The 25,782-nt window shown below is 45.9% G+C and overlaps 1 protein-coding gene across 1 annotated transcript; it reads left to right on the forward strand.

Moving 5' to 3' along the window:
* The first annotated feature begins 528 nt into the window (after positions 1-528).
* LOC144503410 (gamma-crystallin M2-like) lies at positions 529-13,764 on the forward strand. Its single transcript, XM_078227721.1, has 5 exons — positions 529-674; positions 2,871-2,880; positions 5,493-5,636; positions 10,037-10,303; positions 13,489-13,764. Exons 1-5 carry the CDS (start codon positions 529-531, stop codon positions 13,762-13,764), a joined length of 843 nt encoding a protein of 280 aa, XP_078083847.1.
* Positions 13,765-25,782: the final 12,018 nt, after the last annotated feature.

Genomic DNA, 25,782 nt, shown 5'->3' on the forward strand with positions numbered 1-25,782 from the left:
CTAGCAGCTCCTGTGACTTCCTCCGACCTCTTTTCAGGGTGGGTTGGCCTGACTATAGCCCTGCACCCAGCCCTTGGCAGTGAAGATCCTCTCTGGGCACTTTCTCCCAAGGCGAGCCCAAATCCTGCTACCTGCCTCGGTGATGGAAATCCATGCCAATGCTTCTGTTGGAAGGCCCTTTTTCAGAAATGGGAATACTTGGAGATGTAACAATTTTTGGGGAAAAGTGTGGAGTGAAAGAAAGAACAAAATGGAAACTGTGACAGAGTAGAAGATCAGATTAAATGACAAAAATGATCAGTTATATTGTGAGGTAAAAAGAGATGTAATAAGTCCAGCAAAATGTGTCTCATGTCTCAAATCTGGGTGACAAGAGTGTGAAGGATTAAATAATTAAAGCAAGAACTTCTTTGTCATTGTGCAAGAAAAAATGCCAATAATAATATAAGTTAACAGGTTTTTCTCAAAGATTTTCAACTTTAATTGTTGACCCGCACCCGGGATAAACTCAGGAGCTTCCCCCACTTTATGGCAGCATGTGCTGAAGAAGCGTCAGCATATGGGAGATCTGTGGCTGCAAATACCCAGGGAAGCAAGGACCTCAGAAAGGACATGTGCGCAAAAGAGTTTCAGGCACTTAAGAGCTGCTTTACATTAAATGCCAAGAAAGCAAGGTAAAGAACAACTGTTGATCTCTGCAGAGTTATCGACGGAACTTTACTGCACATAAATACCGTCCCATCAATCTGTTATCAAGAAACTCTGACCATCCACATCCTGTAACAGGCATGTCAGGATGAAGCGTGAAATTAAAGAGTAGATTCAACTCAAATAGACCAAAATCTTTTTAAAATTTTCTTAGCATTTGTGCATGTTTATTTTTTGTGAAAGATGTGCAAAAATTGAACATTTTGCGTCCAATATTTCTAAACCAGGCATTACTTAGGACAGATATGATGTGCCTGATCCTAAACCCCAACTACAACATCTGCACTGTTTGACTTCAGAGTTCCCACTATTGTTCCTATTTTTATATAAGTCATATTAATTACCGCTGCTGTTTAGCATGAGCGTTCTGTATTTATGAGAATTAAAAAGATGGAGATTCAAAAAAAAAAGGGCGGCACGGTAGCACAGTGGCTAGCACTGCTGCTTCACAGCTCCAGGGTCCCGGGTTCGATTCGGTCACTGTCTGTGTGGAGTTTGCACATTCTCCTCGTGTCTGCGTGGGTTTCCTCCGGGTGCTCCGGTTTCCTCCCACAGTCCAAAGATGTGCGGGTTAGGTTGATTGGCCAGGTTTAAAAAAAAAAATTGCCCCTTAGAATCCTGGGATGCGTAGGTTAGAGGGATTAGTGGGTAAAATATGTGGGGGTAGGGCCTGGGTGGGATTGTGGTCGGTGCAGACTCGATGGGCCGAATGGCCTCCTTCTGCACTGTAGGGTTTCTATGATTCTATGATTTCTATGATTTAATTATTAACAAAGGTTAGCATTACAGGTGGGCGCACCAGTGCTTTTACAGGCAAGGATATTCTATTCAATAATTTAAAAATCTTATCCTCTGTTCCAGTTGGGTGTGTCAGTGGGATTTTTAATTTGCTCAATGTTTTAAATGGTCCTGCTTTGAATAAAAAAATCATAATTCTTTTCAATGTTAATGGTGGACTTTTCATGTGGTCATCACATTGAAGCCAGTTGTCTTTGAACTCCATGAATTGATTCCAAATGCAGGCATTTTACCTTATCTCCATGACAAAATATAAATCTTCCTCCTTGCAGTTACATGGTTTAGAAATTGAGATTCACTGCACAACCTCCTCCTCCAAGTGATACAGGACACCATAGTCATCAACTTCAGGAAGCGTTGTGGAGGACATGCCCCCGTCTACATCAATCTGGATGAAGTAGAAATGGTCAAGAGCTTCACGTTTCTACGTCTCCAGATCACCAACAACTATCCTAATCCCCCCATGCCAACACTATAGTTAAGAAAACCTACCAACGCCTCTACTTTCTCAGGAGACTAAGGGAATTCGGCATTTCTGCCAAGACTCTCACTAACCTTTATAGATGCACCATAGAAAGCATCCTTTGGAGATATATCCGCTTGGTATGGCTCTGACCAAGACCGCAAGAAACTACGATGAAGCCCAACCCATCACGCAAACCATCATGGAAACTGTGACAGAGTAGAAGATCAGATTAAATGACAAAAGTGATCAGTTATATTGCGAGGTATAACTGATACCTCGCAATCCATTGACTCTGTCTACATTTATCACTGCCTTACAAAAGCAGCCAACAAAATCAAGGACCCCACACATCCCGGGCATTCTCTCTTCCACCTTCTTTCACCGGGAAAAAGATACAAAAGTCTGAGATTACGTACCAACCGACTCAAGAACAACTTCTTCCCTGCTGCCATCGGACTTTTGAATGGACCTACCTCACATTAAGCTGATCTTTCTCTACACCCTAGCTATGACTGTAACGCTACATTCTGCACCCTCTCCTCACCTTCTCTATGAACGGTATGTTTTGTCCGTATAGCGCACAAGAAACAATACTTTTCACTGTATACTATCACACGTGAAAATAATAAATCAAATCGAAGAACATCAACATGGAGCATATTACTTTGCCACTGCTTGTCTTCCTGTAACTCACACAGACAATTAAACCAAATGTTTGCTCATACCAGGTCTCAATGCAAGAATCTTGTTGTTGCAAGATTCACAGCAAGTTATTCCAATAACTGCAGCAGAACATGTAAGTCTTTTCTGGGTCCAGCCACAGAGATTCCAGAATGTACTGTTACACTGCCCAAGTTTCAGTTCTACAGAACTAAAGGGTTAATCCTTTTTTTCACAGAATGTCTATGGTATATTTTAGAATGATCAGTTATGTTTCTGTTTGCTGGGGGCTATTTGAAAGAGTGAGTTGTTTTTACTCAAAAAGAGCATAGCACGGAGAACTTGCAATGATATTTTATTTATTCATTTATTAGTGTCACAAGTAGGCTTACATTAACACTGCAATGAAGTTACTGTGAAAATCCCTTAGTCGCCACACTCCGGAGCCTGTTCGTGTACACTGAGAGAGAGTTTAGCACGGCCAATGCACCTAACCAGCCCATCTTTCGGACTGTGAGAGAAAACCGGAGCACCCAGAGGAAACCCACACATACACGGGGAGAACGTTCAGACTCCGCACAGGTAGTGACCCAAGCCTTAATCGAACCCGGGTCCCTGGCATTGTGAAGCAGCAGTGCTAACCACTGTGCTACCCTCAAGTGAGTAATTGAGGTGAATAGAATAGATGCATTTAATGACAGGCTATATAAGCATATGAGGGTGATAGGAATTGAAGTACATTGTATGGAGTTAAATGCTGAGGAATGGGGCCATAAACACCAGGATGGACATACATTGGGTTGAATTACCTGTTTCAGTACTGTAAATACTTTACAATATTGTGAGGTGAGTTGTACAGTCAGAGAACAGAAAGCTTGGTGTGTGGAAGGAAGGAAGAATGTGGCAGTTACAGTTCAATGGATGAACTCAACCTGAGCAACAAAAAAGCTCCAGAGCACCTTGCATTAATTGTTGGAAGTGAGAAAGCTGATGTTAAAAGAATTCAAGACATTCAATATATCGAATAAACATAACGATATAATCATGACACCTTCGCTGTTCCTTCACCAATAACATGTCATAATTTTGGACATCACCTTTTATAGTTGTTTGGTGGTACAGAAATTGAGTATCGCTGGAAAAAGAGACGTGCGGAAGTTTTTTGTCTTGCACTCATCAGGACACTTCGCAAGAATACCAGTGTAAGGGGGAAAACAGCAATTGAGCATGTTATGATGCCCATGAAGGCCAAGGGGGAACATCAATTGAGCTTCGTGAAGTATGAGCTGCCTTATTGAGCAAGCTGGAGGCGCGCCCAATGGGAAGCGGTCAGCAGGGGTTTTTAAACCTGTTACTCTATCCAGACCGTTGTTGTAGGTCCTGAGGTGAAGATTCCCTGACTGTAAGCCACAGGAGCGGTCCTTTCCTTTGGTGCACAATATAGAGTGTTGGTGATAGGAAACTGACGTTTGGCTGAATTACTACATTGGTGATGAGGAGAAAAAGTTTCCTCTCCATTTTTCCTCCGGCCAACCTCCATAAGTCAAGTTAAAAGTAAAATACTGTGGATGCTGGAATCTGAAACAAAAACAGAAAATGCTGGAAAGTCTCAGCTGGTCGAATACCATCCACCAGGTACACGGTACATACTCTTGCAACTCAGCCAACTTTGTCTACCTGATACGCTGCAGGAAAGAATGTCGCGAGGCATGGTACATTGGGGAGACCATGCAGACGCTATGACAGCGGATGAATGAACACTGCTCGACAATCACCAGACAAGAGCGTTCTCTTCCTGTTGGGGAGCACTTCAGCGGTCACGGGCATTCGGCCTCTGATCTTCGGGTAAGCGTTCTCCAAGGCGGCCTTCACGACACACGACAGCGCAGAGTTGCTGAGCAGAGACTGATAGCCAAGTTCGGCACACATGAGGACGGCCTCAACCGGGATCTTGGATTCATGTCACACTATCTGTAACCCCCACGACTTGCCCGGGCTTGCAAAATCTCACTAACTGTCCTGGCTGGAGACAATACAGTCTCTTTAACCTGTGCTTAACCCTCGTTCCACTCACATTGTCTGTACCTTTAAGACTTGATTACCTGTAAAGACTCGCATTCCAACCATTATTTAGTAAATTGAGTTAGTGTCTTTATATGCCCTGTTTGTGAACAGAACTCCCACTCACCTGACGAAGGGGCAGCGCTCCGAAAGCTAGTGGCTTTTGCTACCAAATAAACCTGTTGGACTTTAACCTGATGTTGTGAGACTTCGTACTATCCTTTTGTCGCCACAGAGGAAGACCGAGCACAACAGCTGTGAGAGGGCGAAGACAGGGGGTGGTGATCCAGACTTTTGGGTCCTCATCCCCTTTGAGGAGCGGGCACTGGAGCTCTCCAGAGAAGGGGACACGCGGGCTGGGAGCGACAGCATGGTCTGGCTGCCATCCAGATGTGAGCACCTGTCATTCCTACGCTCACTTTGAGACAACTTCTTGGGGCCACGAGTTTCGGGTGCAAGGGGCAAGTTGTAAAGGAGATGTACGCAGCATGTTTATTTGCATAGTGGTCGTGGGTGCCGGGGAAGGTCGTGGATGCAGAAACCATAGGAACATTTAAGGGGCATCTCTACAGCTATCTGAATGGGATGGGAATAGAGGCATATGGCCCCTGGAAGGGTAGGGGCAAACAAATCAGATAGGCAGCTTGGTCGCTACAGGCTTGGAGGGCCAAAGGGCCTATTCCTTGATGTAATTTTGTTGGTGCTTTGTTCTATGTTCAATGGAGACATGTGATTCATGTGTTTGGCATCCCAGATTCCTCTCCCTCTCTTGCACTAAACCTTGTGTCCTGTGTTGCAGGGACAGATCCCGATGCCCCGGTGCCTTCTGGACCGCAGGTCCCTGCTGCAGCTCCTACCCATCCTGGTCAAAACAGCCCGGGCGAGTCCTCGGAGGATATGGGTGAAGGGACCTCCAAAGGTGGCACCGTTCATCCGTCTGCTTGTACCTCACAACTCACCATCCCAGATACTGACACGTCGGTGGGTCCAGTCAGTGTTGAGGCTTCTGGGTCACTCTCAGGTGAGCACGACACATCTGCTGATGTACATCGGGTGGGGGAGGGAACGTCCGAAGCCTCTGGCATGCGGGGGCCTGCCGCAGGTGAAGACTCAGCTGGTTCCAGCCTACATGCTGGGCTCTGAGATCACTTCTCCCTCAGCTGCTGGAGATGCAGCAACAGAGCCAGGGAATGCAGGAGGGGCTGACGGCCACACTGGACCAACTGTAAGGCTGCTGGGAGGAGTCCCAGAGCTTTCAGGTGGACCAGCTATTGCCTGTCTTGCGTGCTTCCAACGGCAACACTGCAAGGGTGGCTTCTGCAGTGGAAAACCTGGGGCAGGGGATCCTCACCATGGGTGACAGGCTCCAAGCAATGGCCCAGTCACAGCAGGTCACAGCGGAGGGACTGAACAGGCTTCTCGAAATTCTGTGGCCCATGGCTGAGAGGCTCGAGAGCTTGCAGGAGACCCAGCGGGACAGCGCTGAGACACAGCGGGCAATGGCAGCAACCCTTGAGAAGGTGGCCCAGTCTCAGAGGGCACTTGCTGCGGCCATTGAGAGATGGCCTATGACCCAAGTGGCCATCGCGGAGGGATTGACCACCACGGGTAGGACGCAGGTGGCCCTCCAGGACTGGCAGTGCCAGGTGACGCCGGAGCTTCTGGAGCTCACTGCAGAAGCACCAGTGTCCCATGGAGTGACCCAGGGGTCAACAGGGACTCCAAGGGAGGAGGAAGGGCTCGAGCCCATGCCGGGCCTTCCAGCCAGGAGACTGTGGCTGTAGCTACACCTTCTGACTCCCCACTTCCTGACACCGGGGCATCTCAGGGGCAGTGGGATGAAGAGGATGTCATGGAAACATCCCAGACACCTGGAAGCCGGCCAGGGCCCTCAAGGTCCAGGGCCTCCAGAGGTCGCCCGCCACGCGCATCACAGGCCATGGGGCGAGGTAGGCAGCTGGCCCCCTCCATCTCCAATGTACATTCTGGGGAGTCACTGAGACGTGGTGGTAGGCCACGTAAGGTTAGGAAGTTGTAGTTGCACTGAGATGGCACGGGTGAAGGGCTGCACTAGTTAGAAAGAAGTGTAAGCACCTTAACGTTTTCTTTTCACAAGTTTTTATGTTAAACAGCTTATCTAAACGCCTTTATTGTAAATAAATGTTTTTTTCAACACCCACCTGCAAACAAGTTGTGCCAAATATGATTCCTGGCCCTTTGACGATCACCCGATGGATGCCTCATCTGGGTCACTCCATGGGACACTGGTGCTTCTGCAGTGAGCTCCAGAAGCTCCGGCGTCACCTGGCACTGCCAGTCCTGGAGGGCCACCTGCGTCCTACCCGTGGTGGTCAATCCCTCCGCGATGGCCACTTGGGTCATAGGCCATCTCTCAATGGCCGCAGCAAGTGCCCTCTGAGACTGGGTCACACTCTAATATCAGTTGGGGAGGCCCCTCAATACGGTGTCACTGAGAAAAGGAAGCCATTGGTCTCTCATACCCCACGAGTGATTCCCACCCCACCCGCCCCAGGGCCCTGTATGGAGGTTTCGGATCCCTTATCCACTACACAGGCGTGGGCCCAGGTGCCAGCGTGCATGTGGAGCTCAGGTAGGAGTCAGACTAGTTTGCACCAGGGCATCATCTGAATGGTGCTTAGCGAGTCATCATCACCCTCCTGCCTGCCAAAAAACTCACTAACACAGAGTACCCAGGCCCACCACTCTGGTGTGACAATGTGCAGGGTATATAGAAGGCATTTGCGGGGGGGGGGAATGGAATCCACAATCACCATCTCCTAGCAACTGAACCGCCTGGTTATCTGAGCCTCCCTTGCTGCCCTCGCATGCCTCATTTGAGATGTCAGCCCTCCATCGCCTGGCTGGTGTTCCTCAGCGTGCTCTTCCTCCTCTTCCTCCTCCTCCTGTTGGTCATCCTCCCCAGTGACGGCCGGCTGGCCAGCCTCCACATCCTCCGCCTCCTCTTCCTCCAATATGTCATCTCGCTGCAGAGCCAGACTGTGCAAGGCACAGCACACCACCACTATGCAGGGGGAGATCAGGGGGCTGTATTGGAGGGCCCTTCCAGATCAGTCCAGGCACTGGAACCGCATCTTGAGGGGCCCAATACACCTCTCTACTGTTGCACAGGTGGCTACATGGGCCTCATTATAGCGCATCTCCACCTCAGACACAGGCCTCCCTCCGCACAGGCGTCATCAGCAGGTGTACACTGAAGACTGGGAGATGCCACAGACATCTCCGCTCGGGCTCTGGAAGGAACCAGTCACATAGAAGTTCAGAGTGGCCATCAATTTGACAGCCACCGAGAGTGGGTGCCTCTCCCGCCTCTTGATGCCAGGTCCTGCAACAGGTTGCACAGGTGTCGTATGGTCTCCTTTCGGAGTTAGAGATGTCGGCGGCACACGGTATCCGACATCTGTTCAAATGACACTTGTGCTCAGAACTGCCGGGGTCTCTGCTCCCTCCTCCTCCGAAGCTCCCGCTCTGGGTGAATGGCAGACATCTCCTGCCTCTGGTGGTCGTCTCCCTCTGGTCCTGCAAGTGGTAAGTCCTGGGCCTCCTCTGCCTGCAATTCATCCTCCAATTCCTTCTCCTCAGCTCCAGCAGCAACCAAATGAACAGCAAGATCGATTGGTTGCATTGCAAAAGCATCTTGTCACTCTGAAGGGGTGGGGGCGGGGGGGTGATGGAGGTGGAGATAAACAAATGTGGAAGTCATGCAATGCTGCTTGCCCCCAACACATCAACAATCAGAGCCCTCCCACCCCCCCCAATTCCCCCAGCCACATGTTCCCCACAATCACAGCCCCCCCATGCCCCCAATTCCCCCAGCCACATGCTCCTCACAATCACAGCCCCCCCATGCCCCCAAATCCCCCAGCCACATGCTCCCCACAATCACAGCCCCCCCATGCCCCCAATTCCCCCAGCCACATGCTCCCCACAATCACAGCCCCCCCATACCCCCCAATTCCCCCAGCTACATGCTCCCCACAATCACAGCCCCCCCATGCCCCCAATTCCCCCAGCTATGTGCTCCCCACAATCACAGCTCCTTGCAAGGTTGAGAGACTGCAGCAGTGCTATCTGCAAGGGCTTTGTGCACATCCTTCAGCTGGTAGTGTCCTGAGTGCGCTAGGACCCAGCAGCACCACAAGACCCGAGGTCAGTGCTGAGACCCGGGTCTGTGCTGCAAGACAGACATTGGAGACTCGGCAGAGCAACAGCACCCCCACCCCCCCCCACACATTTACAGAGCTGCCACCGATTCGAGACAGAAAATGGCTGCAAGAACAGGACACCCGTGAGCAGCAGAGAGCCGTCGGACGCCATGCATTTACCTCCTCACTAACCCTCACCGATGAAGCACCCGAATTGGACTTATATTGAGCACCGATTCCGATTGGCGAATGCAGTGGTAAAGGGGGAAATGCTGGTAAAGTTGGGTGGGCAGCCCATTAATTCAATTTAAATGCATGCAAATGCCATTTAAATCGTCATTGCGCCCATTTCGGGCGTGGTTCGGATCATGGCCATTTTTGGGTCTTGGTAAAGTGGGCATCTGCACAGACACGGGCACGGATCGTGTTAATGGCCTCACTCCCGACTTTACCAAGTTTTAGCGCCCATTTCGGGCCCAGAGTCAATGGATGGAAGGCTGATTTCTAATCAGTACTTGATCAGTGCTACCTACATAAACCAAATGATTATCTAAATACAAGTGACATGAGCTGATGCAGAGAACATACCCAAACTCAGTTCTGGAGGTTGAAGACATTGATATCTTTGGCCAAACCAGCTGATACCCAGCTTTGCTATGGGGTGTGTAACAGGCTTAGATTGCGATATGCATTTCTGAAACAATTGCTGGAAAACTCATTTCAGGTCAAAAGAGCGGTCGAATTAATATATAGCAAGCAATCTGGATTTCATTGTTTCTCCCCCTCTCTCCCAATCAAAGAACAGTTAAAATGAGGTGGTTGCAAATTCAAAAGAATCAGTGACACATCAGGTGCCGTTCAGGTGTTTCTTTGTAATGGTTATGAGGGGTTTTGTTTCTTTTCTTGCTGACTTTCAGTCCTGAATCATTAGACCAACAAAAGTACTGTCCACTGCAGCATTTTGCCCAGTATTTAAACAGCAAGCTGTGTGAGGCAGTAAAACATTGTCAGTTACTAAGCTGTCAGTTCAAAATGGGAAAGGCAAGATGGACTCTTTTTGCTTCTACATTTGATATGCTTTCATTTTAAGCATCATTATCATTTTATCAAGTATCTTTATATTCTAAACTAATGACTAAATGTGTTGTGTTTACTTTAGGTCATCTTTTACGAGGACAGGAACTTCCAGGGTCGGCACTATGAGTGCAGCAGTGACTGTGCTGACCTGTCCCCTTACTTCAGTCGCTGTAACTCCATCCGTGTGGAGAGTGACTGGTGGGTGGCGTATGAGAAACCCAATTACATGGGATACCAGTATGTTCTGAATAGGGGAGAATATCCTGACTACCAGCGCTGGATGGGATTCAATGACAACATCGGCTCGTGTCGCTCCTACCCACACGTAAGTTATAATTTTGTGATAAACGTATCCCATGCCGCTAGAGATCTAGATATTAGCCAACAACCTCCAGAACTGTAAGAAGTCTCACAACACCAGGTTAAAGTGCTACAGGTTTATTTGGTATCGCGAGCTTTCGGAGCGCTGCTCCTTCATCAGGTGAGTGGAGAGTTGGGTTCACAAACAGGGCATATTTAGACACAGACTGAATTGCAAAATAATGGTTGATAATGACAGAGACACTACTTGCCTCCAGCTTCTAGCAAGCCAGCCACTGACAGCTAAATTTCCAACACCAGAGACAAAAAAAATTGCTTTCAGCCTATAGTCTAAACAGCTTCTAACCAAACTGAAATTAAAAACCTTGTGTTCCCCTTTGAGAAAAAAAAACTGTCCAAAGGCGCCTGACCTGGCAATCATTCTTCAGCCTACAATTCCAAAAGGGTTATAAAATTCCAGGACACTGCATTAAAAAACTGAAGGCCCATTATCCTGCTTCAACAACAATCAAAGATACCAGTACAGACATCACAGAAACAATAACAACAAAGGCCTGGCCTGCTTAAAAAACTCCAGAGCAACATGATTAGAATACTTTTCCTAAAGGCACAGCAGTGTCACCCATCCTGCCATTTCTGCCAGCCTGTTTGCAGTGACTGGCTGATATTGCTGATACAATAGTAAAGTTATATATGTAGGTTCTCAGGAGTACATTGTCTAAACATTAGAAAAGGGTTAAGTGCATACCATATATGTGCCAAATGATTTATGTTGCTGCTAAATCAGGGGTAGGTTCTTTACCCAGAGGGTGGTGAGGGATTGGAATGCCCTGCCAGCATCAGTAGTAAATGCGCCTAGTTTGGGGGCGTTTAAGAGATCCGTAGATAGGTTCATGGACGAAAAGAAATTGGTTTAGGTTGGAGGGTCACAGTTTTTATTTTTAACTGGTCGGTGCAACATCGTGGGCCGAAGGGCCTGTTCTGCGCTGTAATGTTCTATGTTCTATGTTCTATGTTCTAAATTTATGGTTGGGATTTCCAATCTTGTTCACCCTGTCATTGCTGCCCGCACTCAGCCAGAACTCCATTCAGTGCAACAGGAGGGGGAAATCCTAACTGTAGATGAAGTAGGAGAATTCTGGCCTATGAGTCTGGTTAATTGGACAATTTAACTGTTTATACCAATCACATATAAGGAGTGAATTATTATCTGCTTTGATGCTGAGCTGTTCATGCACAATGTAGTTTAGTTTAAGTTTATTTATTACTGTCACAGGTAGGCTTACATTAACACTGCAATTAAGTTACTGTGAAAATCCCCTAGTTGGCATACTCCAGCGCATGCTCGCGTACACTGAGGGAGAATTTAGCATGGTCAATCCACCTAACAAGCACGTCTTTTGGACTGTGGGAGGAAACTGGAGCACGCGGAGGAAACCCACGCAGACACGGGAAGAACGTGCAAAATCCATACAGAAAGTGCCCCAAGCTGAGAAATTGAACCCGGGTCTCTGGCGCTGTGGGGCAGCAGTGCTAACCACTGTGCGGCCATGCCGCCCATACAGTGGAGAATATGTGACTATTATTCTTATAGCTGTTAACCCAAACACCGCAGTAAATACAGTTAAGGCCATTGATAAATGGAGGAATGTGGAAACCGAGATCAGGAAAAAAGTATTTGTAATATTGAGTTATTTCTTTCCTCAAATTATTTTGAATTCAATCTTTCTAATCCAATCATCAATCCCCTCAGCTAACAGGCAACAAACAAAATCCCCAGTCCTCAAAGATAATCAAACAAAAACTAAAGGATATCTAGATTTGAACTTTTGTTCTCCTCATTATTGAACTTGGCTTTATCCTCACCTATTTCTGGAGTAAGAACAAGGATGCCAATGTGTTGTGAACAGTAACAGGCCCCCAAATCTTTGGTCATTGCAATTGACCTCAACAGTAACATCTGCAAGGGCCTACTGGAACAGCTGGACTTAGGCCAGGACCCGGCTGTCTAGGAACACATTCTCTGGATGGCTATTGTGAAGCCTTTCCCCGGCTCCTATGAGCAAAGAGTTGAGGAGAACAGTGGTTGTATTTCTGGACTAGTAAATCAGAGACTTGGACTAATGATTTGGGGTTAAAATATGACAACGGCAGCTGAGAAATTTAAATTCAGTTGTTAAATAAATCGAGAATAAAAAGCTTGCATCAATAATGTTGACCATGTTCTGGATCGTCGTAAAAACCGATTTGATCCCTTTAGGGAAGGAAATCTAGCACTCTTGTCTGGTCAACATATGACTTTTGACCCAAAGCAATGTTACCTTCGAAAGTATGGCTAACTCAAAATTGTGGGTCCCACTTTGGGATGTAGAATTGACATTTTAACACTTCAAGACATCACTCCAATCCTTCCCAGCCAATGCTCTTTGGAAGGGGGAAGAGGCCTCCTATGTAGCCAATGAAATAAATATTGTGGAATTGTTATTTCATCCAATGAGCTTTGGTGTGTTTAATGGCAGAGATTCAGAGCTGGGTCTTCTTGGTACCTATCCACTGCTTTTCAGATTTTCACAAGCTCAGTCTTTACCTGTGCTATACTAGTAAAAATCTCAAACTTTCCCAATGAAATACCTATCCATGTTCATTGTTGGAATAAAGTTACACGATCTCAAAACCGCACACTCAGATCTTATTTTAATATCAAATACTCTATGTGATTGATGGGGAAAATTTGAGAGGGATAGCGGGTGGGGGAGAGTGAGCTTAGTTTGAACTCCACTTTGACTGAAGGTTTACACACAAACCATTCAATCAATCTCAGGAAGACAATAATTAAAATGTTGCTCAGTTAAGGAACTAATCAGTTATATAAAGGCAAAGACTCAAAACATTGGCTCTATTCTCTCTCCACAGATGCTGTCAGACCAGCTGGAATTTTCCAACATTTTCTGTTTTAACCAGTTATATAGATTAATTAGATTCAACTCTTCCCAAACATTTCACTGTTCCCAACATAATGATGAAAAATGCATGGTGGTAACCAGGTTATAATAGAACGATTCACTCAGGAACTGTTATCATATTTTTCCACTTTATTCCCTTTAATGTAGAAAAACTCAATGATCAAATATTTTTATTCAAGTTCCTTTTCTATAGATACAAAATATAAATATATATGACTAAATATGCAATACAATCTTGTCTCTATTCCAGTACCGAGATGGAAACTACAGAATGAGGATTTACGAGAGGCCTGACTTTGGGGGACAGATGATGGAATTCATGGATGACTGTCCTTCTGTCTACGATCGTTTCCGTTACCGTGACATTCACTCCTCCCATGTGATGGACGGTTACTGGACCTTCTATGAACACCCCAACTACAGAGGCCGACAGTACTTCATGAGGCCCGGTGAATACAGGAGATTCAGTGATTGGGGTGCATCTTGTCCAACTATCGGATCTTTCAGACGCATGCGGGATTTCTAGATTATTCTTAAAAAGAATAGATTTGTCTGGCAAATATTTCTGAACATAATAAAATACGTTTATTTGACATGTTTTCATATGTGTGCTTATTTTGAAATCTCTCTGAAAGAGTATTTTATATTTGGGATGTGGAGCATTTCAGTTCAGTGAAAGGACTGTTCCAAGTCTAGATGACTCAGAGCTCTGGTGAAGGGTCATCTAGACTCAAAATGTTGGCTCTATTCTCTCCCCACAGATGCTGTCAGACCTGCTGAGATTTTCCAGCATTTTCTGTTTTTGTTTCAGATTCCAGCATCTGCAGTATTTTACTTTTTTATTTGGAATTGGCGAATAAGTTGCAGTTGGCTTTACCTGAAGGGGCGAGGAGGAAGGAGATAATTGAAGTGATAGCTCAGCATTTAAATTTGTCAGAAATACTGCCTGCTTTGGTATTGACTGGAATTCAATAATGAAACGGCTTGAATTAGAGGCAATGGCAAGGGAAAAACAAAGATGAATTAAAACAGTTTGAGCAGGAAAAAGAAATGAAACAGTTTGAATTGTGATTAAAAGCAGAAGAAAAATAAAAAGAGAGTGGGGGAGGGGGCAGTTTTTTAACTTCAGGAACCGGAAAGACAATTCGAACTTGAAATGGTGGATGATCACATTTTATGGACCCCAACCATCGCGTTAAAACGGGGCTCCACTGTATTAGCATGGATAGAGGATTGGTTAACTAACAGAAAGCAAAGAGTGGGGGTAAATGGGTGTTTCTCTGGTTGGCGATCAGTGACTAGTGGTGTGCCTCAGGGATCAGTGTTGGGACCGCAATTGTTTACGATTTACATAGATGATTTGGAGTTGGGGACCAAGTGTAGTGTGTCAAAATTCGCAGATGACACTAAGATGAGTGGCAGAGCAAAATGTGCAGAGGACGCTGAAAGTCTGCAAAGGAATATAGATAGTCTAAGTGAGTGGGCAAGGGTCTGGCAGATGGAGTACAATGTTGGTAAATGTGAGGTCATCCATTTTGGTAGGAATAACAGCAAAATGGACTATTATTTAAATGGTAAAAAATTGCAGCATGCTGCTGTGCAGAGGGACCTGGGTGTCCTTGTGCAGGAATCTCAAGGAGTTGGTTTACAGATGCAGCAGGTAATTAAGAAGGCAAATGGAATTTTGTCCTTCATTGCTAGAGGGATGGAGTTTAAAAACAGCGAGATTATGTTGCAGCTGTATAAGGTGCTGGTGAGGCCACACCTGGAGTACTGTGTACAGTTTTGGTCTCCTTACTTGAGAAAGGATATACTGGCACTGGAGGGGGTGCAGAGGAGATTCACTAGGTTGATTCCGGAGTTGAGAGGGTTGGCTTATGAGGAGAGACTGAGTAGACTGGGGCTATACTCATTGGAACTCAGAAGAATGAGGGGAAATCTTTTAGAAACATATAAGATTATGAAGGGAATAGATAAGATAGAAGCAGGGGAAGTTGTTTTCACTGGCGGGTGAAACTAGAACTAGGGGGCATAGCCTTAAAATAAGGGGAAGCAGATTTAGGACTGAGTTGAGGAGGAACTTCTTCACACAAAGGGTTGTGAATCTGTGGAATTCCCTGCCCAGTGAAGCAGTTGTAGTTACCTCATTGAGTGTTTTTAAGGCAAGGATAGATCAATTTTTGAACAGTAAAGGAATTAAGGGTTATGGTGAGCGGGCGGGTAAGTGGAGCTGAGTCCACAAAAAGATCAGCCATGTTCTTATTGAATGGCGGAGCAGGCTCGAGGGGCCAGATGGAATACTCCTGCTCCTAGTTCTTATGTTCTTATGAAATGAGAGAGTGCAGAATGTAATGTTACAGTCATAGCTAGGGTGTAGAGAAAGATCAACTTAATGCAAAGTAAGTCCATTCAAAAGTCTGACAGCAGCAGGGAGGAAGCTGTTCTTGAGTCGATTGGTATGTGACCTCAGGCTTTTGTATCTTTTTCCCGAAGGATGAAGGTGGAAGAGAGAATGTCTGGGGTGCGTGGGGTCCTTAATTATGCTGGCTGCTTTGCCGAGGCAGCGGGAAGTGTAGACAGAGTCAATGGATGGGCGGCTGGTTTGCGTGATGGATTGGGCTACATTCACGACCTTTTGTAGTTCCTTGTGGCCTTGGGCAGAGCAGGAGTCATACCAAGCTGTATATTAATACTGCAATAAAGTTACTGTGAAAATCCCCTAGTTACCACACTCCGGTGCCTGTTCGGGTACACTGAGGGAGAATTTAGCATGGCCAATGCACCTAACCAGCATGTCTTTCGGACAATGGGAGGAAACTGGAGCACCCGGAGGAAACCCACACAGACACGGGGAGAATGTGCAGACTCCGCACAGACAGTGACCCAAGCCAGAAATCCAAACCCGGATCCCTGGTCTTATCGATGCAATATTAGAACCAGGTGAGGAGGGTTCAATGGGTCCCTTCATTTCCCTCTGTTCGTTTGACCACAGAAGAATTTTTATTTGAAAGAAAAGTTATGCTTGCCACCCAAAGAACTAGTCAGACAGGTTTTCTTGACTTTAGCAAAGTAAAGGGTGAGTTTTATTGCACTAAAACCACCGTTGGTGAAACATAAAAATATGTCGCAACTTCTGCAACAAACACGTGCACACACATTCGAAAACCACACCCACGCGTATGGGGGCGCCTCAGAATGAGCCTAAAAGTCAGATCTGAAACACTCCCAGTTTCAAGTTCGCCCAGCCCTTAGAATCAAAATGGTAAAATAGGGCCCACAGACTGTAGAGTAGGGGAAGCTGGAATTGGTCAGTAAAAGAAGCCCACATGTTGTTTTTATCTTGTCTGGCTCCCAAATGGATTTAATGATTGAGATGGATTCAATGTTGAGATGGTTTAAAATTGTAACTGGTATTTCTTTCTCCTCTGGAGATGCTGCCTTGAAACTGAATTCTTTCTTTTAAAATCTCTGTCTACTACAGCAGTGAAGACAGTCTTCAAACTGAAGGCTCAGTTTTTCAATGGAAAGGGAGAGAAAGAAATTGAGCGCAGAAGGCTTTTCTTCATTCAAATGTTGCTGACGTTCTACCCAAAACACGTGCTTCAAGCACACACTAAAAGCTTTTTGGTTCAGATGAATTATCTGCAACTGCTGGTATTAGAATGTAACCAGTGACAAATTTGTATTGGATGTAATGTGACCAATGGGAACAAGATGTAAGGGTCAGCTGACCCAGTAAAACATGGAACCAATCACAGAGTGATGTAATAGTCAGCTGACCAACTGATTCACTATAAATAAGGAACTATGTAGACTTGTGGGTAACTTGGTGGAGTACTAAATGGGGAGCTATGATGTTTCTTTATTGAACCCTTTCTTCGATTTATAAGTTGGAGTGAGTTTTGTTGTTGTTTCCTAAGCTGCATTTTGAAGTGTTCCTTCTGAAGAAACAGCTGTACTTTAAACAAAATGCTTAATCAGCTCGCCTGAAGAGCTATTTTAGAAAAAGAAAATCAAGGACTTTTCACCAAGCAATTAACGTTTGAATGGTTAGTTTTCCATTCTGAAATATTATGGGGACCTTCATAAATATCTTCAGTAAGATAAGGAGAGGGCTGTCTACAAATCCCCAGGGATGACATTGTCTTAGGCTTGTCTTTAATGATTTAATTAGATTTGACCATCTTTTTGTTAATTTGAAACCATTTTAGTCTGTAAGATGTAGGAGCAGAAGTAGGCCCTTTAGTCCATCAGGACTGCTCGGCCATTCGATGAGACCGTGACTGATCTGATGTGATAATCCTCAACTCCATTTCCCCACCTTATCCCCATAACCCTTGATTACTGATTAAAACTCTGTCTATCTCATGCTTGAACATACTTAACAACCCAACCTCTACAGCTCTCTGGTAAAGAATTCCACAAATTGACTGTGCTCAGAGCAGAAATTTATTCTCCTCTGTCTTTAATGGGTGACTCCTTGGTCACAGTAAATGGTTGTCGTGGAAGAACCACTTCACGCTAGTCTTTAGGTTCAAGCTGGTTTATTATAAGCCTCTACTTCAGAGCTGCTGGCATACAAGGACCTCCAGCTGCAAAGTGCTGTTGCTGTTTCTATTTATAACACAAACAATGTTACAGATTTTAGAGTTATAGAATAGTACAGCATGGAAACAGGCCCTTCGGCCCAACCAGTCCATGCTGACCATGGTGTCCTCCCAGCTAGTCCCAATTGTCCGTGTTTGGCCCATATCCTTCTAATCCTTTCCCATCCATGTACTTATTTAAATGTTGCTATTGTACCTGCCTCAACCACTTTCTCTGGCAGCTCATTCCATAAACACACCCCCTCTACGTGAAGAAGTTGTCCCTCAGGTCCCTTTTAAATCTTTCCCCTCTCACCTTAAACCCATGCCCTCTAGTTTTCAATTCCTCTTCCCTGGGAAAAAGATCCTATTCATGACTGTCATGTTTTACTGACGTTTCTCTTAAGGTGATTGCCATACTCTGATTAGTGGTACTTTGACACTGGACTCTCTCAAAAGGGGAAACAACCTCTCAGCATCCACCCTGTCAGGGCTATTAAAAATCATCTATATCTCAATAAGGTCACCTCTCATTCTTCTAAACACTAATGAGTACAGGCCCAACCTGCTCAACCTCTCCTGATAAAATCCCTCCATACTCGGGATCAACCTAGTGAACTTTCTCTGGACTGTCTCTAATGCCATCATATCTTTCCTCAGATAAGGGGACCAAAATGGATACAGGGCTGGCTCGGTCATAGAAGACAGGGGGTAGCAGTGGAAGGGTGCATTTCTGATTGGAGGGCTGTGACAAGTGGCGTTCCTCAGGGATCAGTGCTGGGACCTTTGCTGTTTGTAATATATATATATAAATGATTTGGAGGAAAATGTAACTGGTTCGATTAGTAAGTTTGCGGACGATACAAAGGTTGGTGGAATTGCAGATAGTGATGAGGACCATCAAAGGATACAACAGGATATAGATCGGTTGGAGAGTTGGTCGGAGAGATGGCAGATGGCGTTTAATCTGGACAAATGTGAGGTAATGCATTTTGGAAGGTCTAATACAGAGAGGAAATATACAGTAAATGGCAGAACCCTTAAGAGCACTGATAGGCAGAGGAATCTGGGTGTACAGGTACACTGAAAGTAGAAACACAAGTGGAGAAGATAGTCAAGAAAGCATACGGCATGCTTGCCTTCATCAGCCAAGGCATTGAGTTTAAAAATTGGCAAGTCATGTTGCCGCTTTATAGAACCTTAGTTAGGCCACACTTGGAATATAGTGTTCAATTCTGGTCGACTGACGACCTGATGGATATGGAGGCTTTGGTGAGAGTACAGAAGATTTACCAGGATGTTGCCTGGTATGGAGGGCATTAGCAATGAGGGGAAGTTGGAGAAACTTGCTTTGTTCTCACGAAGACTGAGGGGCGAACTGATAGAAGTCTACAAGATTATGAGGGGCATGGACATTGTACATAGTCAGAAGCTTTTTTGTAGTATGGACGAGTCAATTACTAGGGGCCAAACGTTTAAGGTGCGAGGGGCAAAATTTAAAGGAGATGTATGAGGCAAGTTTTTTTACACAGAGAGTGGTGGGTGTCTCTAACTTGCTGCCGGGGGAGGAGTGCAAACAGATATGATACTGACTTTTAAGGGGCGTCTTGACAAATACATGAATAGGATGGAAATAGAACATAGAACATTACAGCGCAGTACAGGCCCTTCGGCCCTCGATGTTGCGCCGACCAGTGGAACCAATCTAAAGCCCCTCTAATTTACACTATTCCAATATCATCCATATGTTTATCTAATAACCATTTGAATGCTCTTAATGTTGGCGAGTCCACTACTGCTGCAGGCAGGGCATTCCACGCCCTTACTACTCTCTGAGTAAAGAACCCACCTCTAACATCTGTCCTATATCTCTCACCCCTCAATTTAAAGCTATGTCTCCTCATGCCAGCCATCACCATCCGAGGAAAAAGGCTCTCACTATCCATCCTATCTAATCCTCTGATCATCTTGTATGCCTCTATTAAGTCATCTCTTAACCTTCTTCTCTCTAACGAAAACAACCTCAAGTCCCTCAGCCTTTCCTCATACGATTTTCCCACCATACCAGGCAACGTCCTGGTAAATCTCCTCTGCACCCTTTCCAACACTTCCACATCTTTTCTATACTGCGGCGACCAGAACTGTACGCAATACTCCAAGTGTGGCTGCACCAGAGTTTTGTACAGTTGCAGCATGACCTCCTGGCTCCGAAACTCAATCCCTCTACCAATAAAAGCTAACACACCGTACGCCTTCTTAACAACCCTATCAACCTGGGTGCCAACTTTCAGGGATCTATGCACATGGACACCCAGATCCCTCTGTTCATCCACCCTACCAAGTATCTTACCATTAGCCCAGTACTCTGTATTCCTGTTACTCCTTCCAAAGTGAATCACCTCACACTTTTCCACATTAAACTCCATTTGCCACCTCTCAGCCCAGCTCTGCAGCTTATCAATGTCCCTCTGTAACCTGCCACTTCCCTCCGCACTGTCTACAACTCCACTGACTATAGTGTCATCCGCAAATTTACTAATCCATCCTTCCACATCGTCATCCAGGTCATTAATAAAAATGACAAACAGCAGTGGCCCCAAAACAGATCCTTGCAGTACACCACGAGTAACTGAACTCCAGGATGAATATTTCCCATCAACCACCACCCTTTGTTTTCTTACAGCTAGCCAATTCCTGATCCAAACCACTAAATCACCCTCAATCCCATGTGTCCGAATTTTCTGCAAAAGCTTACCATGGGGAACCTTATCAAACGCTTTGCTGAAATCCATATACACCACATCAACCGCTTTACCCTCATCCACCTCTTTGGTCACCTTCTCAAAGAACTCAATAAGGTTTGTGAGGCACGACCTACCCTTCACAAAACCGTGCTGACTATCCCTAATCAAATTATTCCTTTCTAGGTGATTATAAATCCTATCTCTTATAATCCTTTCCAATACTTGGCCCAGAACAGAAGTAAGGCTCACCAGTCTATAATTACCAGGGTTGTCCCTACTCCCCTTCTTGAACAAGGGGACAACATTTGCTATCCTCCAGTCTTCTGGCACTGTTCCTGTAGACAATGACGACACAAAGATCAAAGTCAAAGGCTCTGTAATCTGCTCCCTAGCCTCCCAGAGAATCCTAGGATAAATCCCATCCGGCCCAGGGGACTTATCTATTTTTACCCTTTCCAGAATTGCTAACACTTCCTCCTTATGAACATCAATCCCATCCAGTCCAACAGCCTGCATCTCAGTACTCCCCTCGACAACACTGTCCCTCTCCAGTGTGAATACCGACGAAAAATATTCATTTAGTGCCTCACCTATCTCTTCAGACTCCACGCACAACTTCCCACCACTGTCCTTGACTGGCCCTAATCTTACCCTAGTCATTCTTTTACTCCTGACATACCTATAGAAAGCTTTAGGGTTTTCCTTGATCCTACCTGCCAAAGACTTCTCATGTCCCCTTCTGGCTCTTCTTAACTCTTTCTTTAGGTCCTTCCTGGCTAACTTGTAACTCTCAAGCACCCTAACTGAGCCTTCACGTCTCATCTTAACATAAGTCTCCTTCTTCCTCTTCACAAGAGATTCAACCTCCTTAGTAAACCACGGTTCCCTCACACGTCTGCTTCCTCCCTGCCTGACAGCTACATATTTATCAAGGACGCGTAGTAGCTGTTCCTTGAACAAGCTCCACATTACAATTGTGCCCATCCCCTGCAGATTTCCTTCCCCAACCTATGCCAGCTAAATCTCGCCTAATCGCATCATAATTTCCTTTCCCCCAGCTATAACTCTTGCCCTTTGGTATATACCTATCCTTTTCCATTGCTAAAGTAAACGTCATCGAATTGTGGTCACTGTCACCAAAGTGCTCACTTACCTCCAAATCTAACATCTGGCCTGGTTCATTATCCAGTACCAAATCCAATGTGGCCTCGCCTCTTGTTGGTCTATCTACATACTGCGTCAGGAAGCCTTCCTGCACACACTGGACAAAAACCGACCCCTCTAAAGTACTCAAACTATAGCTTTTCCAGTCAATATTTGTAAAGTTAAAGTCCCCCAGTACAACTACCCTGTTACTTTCACTCCTATCCAGAATCATCTTTGCAATCTTTTCCTCTACATCTCTGGAATTTTTCGGAGGTCTATAAAAAACTCCCAACAGGGTGATCTCTCCTTTCCTGTTTCTAACCTCAGCCCAAACTACCTCAGTAGACGAGTCCTCATCAAATGTCCTTTCTGCCACCGTAATACTGTCCTTGACTAACAATGCCACATCTCCCCCTCTTTTACCACCTTCCCTACATTTACTGAAACATCTAAACCCTGGAACCTGCAACAACCATTCCTGGCCCTGCTCTGTCCATGTCTCCGAGATGGCCACAACATCGAAATCCCAGGTACCAACCCATGTTGCAAGCTCACCCACCTTATTCCGGATGCTCCTGGCGTTGAAGTATACACACTTCAAACCACCTTCCTGCCTGCCAGTACACTCCTGCGACTCTGAAACCTCATCCATGACCTCACTACTCTCAACCTCCCGTACACCGGAGCTACAATTCAGGTATCCACCCCCCTGCTGAATTAGTTTAAACCCTCCCGAAGAGCATTAACAAATTTCCTCCCCAAGATATTGGTACCCCTCTGGTTCAGGTGCAGACCATCCTGTTTGTAGAGGTCCCACCTACCCCAGAAAGAGCCCCAATTGTCCAGGTATCTGAATCCCTCCCTCCTGCACCATCCCTGTAACCACGTGTTCAACTGCTCTCTCTCCCTATTCCTCTCCTCACTATCACGTGGCACGGGTAACAAACCAGAGATAACAAATTTGTTTGTTCTAACCCTAAGCTTCCACCCTAACTCCCTGAATTTCTGCCTTACATCCCCATCCCTTTTCCTACCTATGTCTTGAGTGCCGATGTGAACCACAACTTGGGGCTGGTCCCCCTCCCCCTTAAGGATTTCGAAAACACGATCCGAGACATCATGGACTCTGGCTCCTGGGAGGCAACACACCAACCGCGAGTCTCTCTCGTTCCCGCAGAATCTCCTATCCGTCCCTTTAACTATGGAGTCCCCAATGGCTAATCCTCTACTCCTCTCCCCCCTTCCCTTCTGAGCCACAAGGACAGACTCTGAGCCAGTGACCTGTACACCATTGCTTACCTCTGCTAAGTCCCCCCCCCCAACATCATCCAAAAATGTACTATCTCCAATTTCTACTACATTTTTTGTTTCTCCCCCCACTTGAACGGCTCCCTGTACCCTGGTGCTGTGGTCAGTTTGCTCATCCTCCCTTTCCCTACCCTTCTGAGCTGCCGGGCCGGACTCTGCGCCGGAGGCACGGCCACTGTTGCTTCCCCCAGGTAGGCTGCTCCTCCCAACAGCACTCAAACAGGAGTACTTATTTTTAAGGGGCACAGCCACTGGGGTACTCTCTAGTACCTGACCTTTCCCCTTCCCCTTCCTAACAGTGACCCACTTGTCTGTCTCCCGTGGCCCCGGTGTGACCACCTGCCTGTAACTCCTCTCTATCACCTCCTCATTCTCCCTAACCAGATGAAGGTCATTGAGCTGCAGTTCCAGTTCCCCAACGCGGTCCCTTAAGAGCTGCAGCTCGATGCACCTGGCGCAGATATGGACGTCCGGGAGGCTAGCTGACTCCAGGGCCTCCCACATCAGACACTGAGAACAACAAACTGGCCTCACAATCATAATTCCCCCTTTCTTCCAATGACACAGGAAAAACTGTCTAAACCTACCCCACCTCTGCCTGTTTACGCCGAAATGGAGGGATATGGTCCCCAGAGAGGTAGGAGGTTTTAGTTCAGCTGGGCAGCATGGTCGGTGCCAGCTTGGAGGGCCGAAGGGTCTGTTCCTGTGCTGTAATTTTCTTTGTTCTTTGTAAAATTGTTCACAGCATTCCAGGTGTGGTCTAACAAGTGCCTTGTATAGTTTTAACAAGACTTCCCTAGTTTTATACTCCATTCCCTTTGAAATAAAGGTGAATATTCGATGTGAGAAGTGTAACAGGTAAGGCAGATGAACTTAGAGCTTGGATTATTACTTGGAACTATGATGTTGTTGCTATTACAGAGACTTGGTTAAGGGAAGGACAGGATTGGCAGCTTAACGTTCCAGGATACAGATGTTTCAGGCAGGAGAGAAGGGGATGTAAAAGGGGTGGGGGAGTTGCACTACTGGTTAAGGAGAATATCACAGCTGTACTGTGGGAGGACACCTCGGAGTGCTCATACAGCGAGGCAATATGGGTAGAGCTCAGGAATAGGAAGGGTGTAGTCACAATATTGGAGGTTTACTATAGGCCTCCCAACAGCCAGAGGGAGAAAGTGGAACAGATATGTAGGCAAATTTTGGCAAGGTGTGAAAATAACAGGGTTGTTGTGGTCAGAGATTTTATGTTTCCCTATATTGACTGGGACTCACTTAGTGCTAGGGGTGTGGATGGGGCAGAGTTTGTTAGGAGCATCCAGGAGGGCTTCTTGGAACAGTATGTAGATAGTCCAACTAGGGAAGAGGCCGTACTGGACCTGGTATTAGGGAATGAGCCCGGCCAGGTGGTCGACGTTTCAGTAGCGGAGCAGTTCGGGAATAGTGACCACAATTCAGTAAGCTTTAAGGTACTGATGGATAAAGATAAGTGTAGTCCTCAAGTGAAGGTGCTAAATTGGGGAAAGACTAATTACAACAATATTAGGCAGGAACTGAAGAATGTAGTTGGGGGGCAGATGTTTGAGGGCAAATCAACATCTGGCATGTGGGAGGCTTTCAAGTGTAAGTTGATAGGAACTCAGGACCAGCACATTCCTCTAAGGATGAAGGATAAGTATGGCAAGTTTTGTGAACAGTGGATAATGAGAGATATTGTGAGCCGAGTCAGAGAAAAAGGAAGCATTTGTCGGGGTTAGGAGGCTGGGAACACACGAAGCAAATGTGAAACACAAGGAAAGTAGAAAGAAACTTAGGCAAGGAGTAAGGAGGGCTAAAAGGGATCACAAAAAGTCATTGGCCAGCAGGATTAAGGAAAATCCCAAGGCTTTTTATACATATATAAAGAGCAAGAGGGTTGACCCACTCAAGGACAGGAGGGGCAATCTATGCTTGGAGCCAGAGGAAATGGACGAGGTTTTGAATAAGTACTTTGCATCAGTATTCACTAAAGGGAAGGACTTGGTGGATAATGAGTCTGGGGAAAGGTGGGTAGATAGTTTGAGTCATGTTGAGATCAAAAAGGAGGAGGTATTGGGGTTCCTGAGAAACATTAAAGTAGACAAGTCCCCAGGGCTGATGGGATATACCCCAGAACACTGAGAGAGGCAAAGGAGGAAATTGCTGGGGCCATGAGACAAGTCTTTGTAACCTCATTGGCTACAAGGGAGGTCCCAGAGGATTGGAGAATAGCCAATGTTGTTCCTTTGTTTAAGAAGGGTAGCAAGGATAATCCAGGTAATTACAGGCTGGTGAGCCTTACGTCAGTGGTAGGGAAATTATTGGAGAGGATTCTTCGAGACAGGATTTACTCCCACTTGGAAATAAGTGGGTGTATTAGCGAGAGGCAACATGGTTTTGTGAAGGGAGGTCGTGTCTCACTAACTTGATCGAGTTTTTCAAGGAAGTGATGAAGATGATTGAGGGTAGGGTAGTGAATGCTGTCTACATGGACTTCAGTAAGGCCTTTGACAAGGTCCCCCATGGCAGACTGGTGTAGAAGGTGAAGTTGCATGGGATCAGAAGATGGATACAGAACTGGCTCGGTCAAAGAAGGTGATGCGCGATTAATTCACGCGGGAGGCTGATTGTACCCGGGAAATAAAGGCTTTTATTAGCAACAAGAATAGAGCATACTGCTTAACAATACAATCCCAGACTAAAGGGTCACTAGGAAGTGCAGTGACCTTTATACTCCTATAGGAA

Source organism: Mustelus asterias, chromosome 14 (genome assembly GCF_964213995.1).
Source record: "Mustelus asterias chromosome 14, sMusAst1.hap1.1, whole genome shotgun sequence".
Lineage (NCBI taxonomy): Eukaryota > Metazoa > Chordata > Chondrichthyes > Carcharhiniformes > Triakidae > Mustelus > Mustelus asterias.